At 41.0% G+C, this 4716-nt stretch overlaps 1 protein-coding gene across 1 annotated transcript; it reads right to left on the reverse strand.

The window, feature by feature from the left end:
• Positions 1-3446: 3446 nt before the first annotated feature.
• On the reverse strand, positions 3447-4433 carry LOC144368662 (putative vomeronasal receptor-like protein 4). The gene has a single exon (XM_078027820.1). It carries the CDS (start codon positions 4431-4433, stop codon positions 3447-3449), a length of 987 nt encoding a protein of 328 aa, XP_077883946.1.
• Positions 4434-4716: the final 283 nt, after the last annotated feature.

Consider the following 4716-nt stretch of genomic DNA (forward strand, 5'->3'; position numbering starts at 1 on the left):
GCCACTAATTTCTCCATGGTAGTGTTTATTACTTCTGTCAGTCAGTCTTGTTACTCCAGGAGTCCTCATGTTGGTGTTCTCCACCACCTGTCACTTGAGTCCTTTTTGAATGTGGAGGGGATCTGTTCTCATTATTGACTGCTGTTCCAAATCAGTAAATTGTCCTGACCCAGTTATTATCTCTGCCATAATATCAGTCCCATGTCTCCAGTTACTTTCTGCCTGCTTAGTGCAGATTTCCATCCAATTAGGATCTCCACAGTAAGTAATTACCTCCAGAAAGACATTCTTTAGCTAGTGTGACACAGTCATGGGGAGGCAGAGCCTCACTACAGATCAATTCGATAAGAATTTGAACAAAAGGCAAATTGGGGCCCTTCATGGAATGGGCAAATTTTAATTCCTTTAACGTATTAAAAGGAACAGCAGCATGAATTCACACTTGTTGGTTTTGCTCTGTTCACAAATTGGAAAGAGTTTGGTCAGGTGCTAGGGCTCACTTCTAGCCACTTACCTGGCATCTGTGAGGCTCTGGGTTCAATTCTCAGCACTGCAAGAAAATAAATAAAATAAAGGTCTATCAACAACTTAAAAAATGTTTTAAAAAATTGGAAAGAGTTTAAATCCTGCAATAGCTTCTCCTTCCTGTAAGGTGGTCCTGAGACCACCTTGGAGTGGAGTAAAGATTGTGATTGTCAATGCAAATAAATCAAGCCCAAGTCTCCCTTAAGGGAGAGGAGGAACCCCCAATAGTTTGGGAAGGACTATTTAAATGTAAATTGCTGATGTTCACTTTCTTTTTTTTTTTTTTAATATTTATTTATTTATTTTTTAGTTCTCGGCAGACACAACATCTTTGTTGATATGTGGTGCTGAGGATGGAACCTGGGCCACACGCATGCCAGGCGAGCGCGCTACCGCCTGAGCCACATCCCCAGCCCCTGATGTTCACTTTCAACCCAGACTCCTCCTCTGACTTAGCCTCCTCCTCTGAATCTCCTGGTACAGACTTTCCCTTTCATCTCATTGAAATTTGATCTGGGCTATTTCCATGCCTAGCCTGCATCCAGGTCAATGAATTTTCCTCCTGCTACTGTAATTGGCTTGCTCAACTCTGGTCTGCTAACAATGGGACAGGTAAAGATTTTGCCCCAAGGCTTTCCCTCTGAGCTTTATCAGTTACAAATTGGGCATGACTTTGTTCTGCCCTTAGTCTTTCTTCCTGCCTTTGGTACACCACATTAGCTACAGATAGAGAAATCCTTCTTGGAGCTGGGCAAGGCTTCTTGCCAGGTCCTATGCTTCTGGCTGCATCTCTAAGTCCAATGTGTAAGTTTTCTGATGACCACTGGCCGAGATCTTGGTCCAAATGTAAACACATTTCTGTTGCTGTCCACAACTTCTATATGTTCTCGATCATAGGCTGAAATGCAACCTTCAAATAGTCTCCTACAGAGCCTCTCCCAAGTATGTAAATCAGCTGATTCCTCCTCACAAAATCATAGGCAAGTGTCCTAATTATTTCAAAAAACTGAATGAGCTGGACCCTTTGGATTTTTTTTTCCTAATTATTGTCTTCAGAATCTTGAAATAGATGACTCTCTCTGAAGACAAAGAATTCCACATATTTAATTATTTTTTAACATCGAACTCACTTTTCTCTCTCCTGGTACTTTCAAGAACCAATCCACAATACTCTGAAAATATAAGCACTCTTTTTGGATGGGAGAGAAAGCCACACCCAGTAGGTACCTTAAGTCCAGGAGGCAAGTGGTCTCTGTTCCATGTGCTACCTATTGCCCACATGCCTTTCCGGCAATGGAATTGAGATCAATCTATGGGGCTTAGGGTGGCAATGAAAAGACCACAGAAACACAGATGTACTATTTTCACAAAGCAGGGATTTTGGTCAAATCTATGACCTCAGGGGTCCTCCTCCATGTCACAAGGCAAGAGAGTAAGAGACAGAGGGTGCACCCGGAAACCCACTATTTGTGAAGGAAAAGACATGCAATAGAATATTCCACCCAAATAAGGCAGAGGATAGTGTTTCAAAAGAGGTGTTGCCCCATCCCATTGGTTAAAGCTCAAGCCCAGACCTCAGGCACTTCCTTGCCAAGTGGAGGTAAAGGCCCCTAGCTTTGCACAGTGTGTGGCATGCGATGCCCGTCTAGTACCCCCATTACCCAAGGCTGAGGGGGAAGGTGCTTAGCTCATGCTCAGGGCAGCCCCCAACAACTGACTTTATTTTTGTGACAGTTACATAGTAAACTGGAATTCACACAATGCAATCATCAGAGCCTTAGACTGCATGGCAGGTGATTTTGGAACAATTAGTTCTCTCTCAGGCTTTGTTTATGCATCTTTAAGATTAGAATTCTTCCAACCAGGACTCAGAATCCTGGAAAGGTGAGGACAAAGTAAATACTGAACCAGGAATTGTGCCTGACACAGTTGAGGCTCTCAATTTCTTGAATTCAGTGCTACAATGCATGTTTTGGTTGGTGATGCAAAGTGCATGTGAGAGTCTGTAACTCCATAGTTCCTTTCTTTTTATTTTACTGTTATTTTTAGATATATGTGACAGTAGAATATATTTTGGCAAATTATACATGCTTGGAGTATAATTTATTCTAATGAGGATTCTATTCTTGTGGTTGAACATGATGTGAAGTTACCCTCGTCATGTATTCAAATACAGAGCTAAGAAAGTCATGTCTGATTTCATTGGTTCCTTTCTGTCACCTTGAGCTATAGTTGAAGAGACTTTAGTGTTTTCAGGATTATTTTTCATTTTTATTTTATTGAGGTTGAATTCTCACAAAGAGAGACCAGTATATAATGTGTGATGTAGTTACATTTACAATGTTGTGGTACAATTACCCCATTCACCTTGATTCAAACATTTAATCCCTGCCTGGAAGAAAACCAAGTATCTGATAAGCAGATACTGACTCTCATGCCCTCCAAGGTCCTGGCAATCACATTTCTCCTTTCTTATTCTAAGATTTCCAGTTGTTGGATACATCATATGAATGTAGTTAAAGCACATGTGAATTATCATGTTTGATTTTATTTACTTCACTTATCATTTTTGAGGTTCATTCATGTTGCAGCCTGTGTCAATACTTCATTTTTATGGAAGAGTAATATTTAAACATACATCTTGATGCTATATATAGTTGTATATTTTCTTACATGAATATATCTATATGTACCTGTGCTTACTCAGGCAAGTAAACATACAAATACATACACATTTGTTTATCCATTCTTCCCTTGATGGACATTTGGGTTTTCATCTCTGTCCTTGTGTGAATACTGAAGTACTTGATAACTATTTAATTTGTTTTAAGATACTATTTTAATCCTACCTTAATGGGTTTTTTGTCAGAGGAGAAATGTTATGAATTAGAGAAAAAAATAAGGAATGTGTCAACTTTGCTTTAGATTAGTTTAGGCAGAAACTGACCTTTGTTTCTCCATTTAGTTTTTAGACTTTTAATTATTTGAGTGTCACCACTGATCAGCACCAAAGGACTGATTGTGCCATAGCCATTGGCTAAGAGCGTTTGGAGACCAAGCAGGATGGGGTCACTGGTACACACTGTGCCTGTGAAAAGGGAGATGATGCAGTCCACACAGTACAGAATCTCAAAGCAGCTGATGAGCAACAGGATGATGTGAGTGGCTCTTTGTTCTGGGGAACTTCTTGGAGAAAAATGAGGGCTATGGAGAGACTTGGATCGTTGTTTATGTCTATGCAAGAAAATTATCATGTATGCACTGGAAAGAACCATAAGACCCAGAAATAGGAGATCTCTGAATGCCATGAAAGCAAGAAACAAGGTCCTGCTCCTGTAGCTCATGAGCAGAAAGGAACAGCGCTCAGTGAGAAACAGAAGACCAGGATGGGTCTTATTAGGAGTGGCCACAATGCAGAGGAGCAGGTTGCTGGAGAGAGACATGGTGAGGGCCCATAAGAAGATAAATAGCCCCACAATGGGTTTTGTGGATTTCAGTTTAAAGTGGGCCAACCAGGAGCCACTGGGACTAATGGTGATGGCCTGAAGCACACTCAGGACACAGGTGGTGCAGATGGAGAGTCCCCTCATGACCCTGTTTAGGAAGGCAAGCACTTTGCATTTGAAGTCACCTGGAATGTCCTCTGTTTCCCAAATGTCTGCAGATACCAAAAGGCCCATGGTGAGGAGCATGAGGATGTGTGTTAGAGCCAGGTGGGTGACAGGGATGTCAGTGAGCCTGGGCTTGTTACCCACAAGGACAGCAGCAGTGTGGAGGCAAAGCAGAAAGGTATTTGCTGAGATCCCAATGCCAGCCTGGGGATAGAAGGCATTTCTTATGACAACATAAATGAAATGTTGGTCCATCAGTATCCTGGGAAGAAAAACAGGAGCATTTGACAGCAACATCGTTTCATTGACATACTTCCCTTCCATCTGCCACCTTTACAATGTCTAGAATCGTGACTAACAACAACTATCTTTGTAAAAAAGACAGTGTCTTATTCTTCACCTTAATTTCAAGTTAAGGGCTGGTTTGTGGTTTCAAGATAGAGCACTGGCCTACCATGAATGGAGACCTAGCTTTAACCCAAACACTAGAATAGGAAAAAGTAAATAAAATATGAATTAAAAATAAATTTTATCTCAAGCATTTGTAATTCTTCTGAGGAATGATTTTGTACAGTCCCTC

Source organism: Ictidomys tridecemlineatus, chromosome 11, assembly GCF_052094955.1.
Source record: "Ictidomys tridecemlineatus isolate mIctTri1 chromosome 11, mIctTri1.hap1, whole genome shotgun sequence".
Classification (NCBI taxonomy): domain Eukaryota; kingdom Metazoa; phylum Chordata; class Mammalia; order Rodentia; family Sciuridae; genus Ictidomys; species Ictidomys tridecemlineatus.

Excerpts from the sequence above, each read along its gene's own strand:
- LOC144368662 (XM_078027820.1), bottom strand. The coding sequence starts at position 4,433 with ATGTTGCTGTCAAATGCTCCTGTTTTTCTTCCCAGGATACTGATGGAC.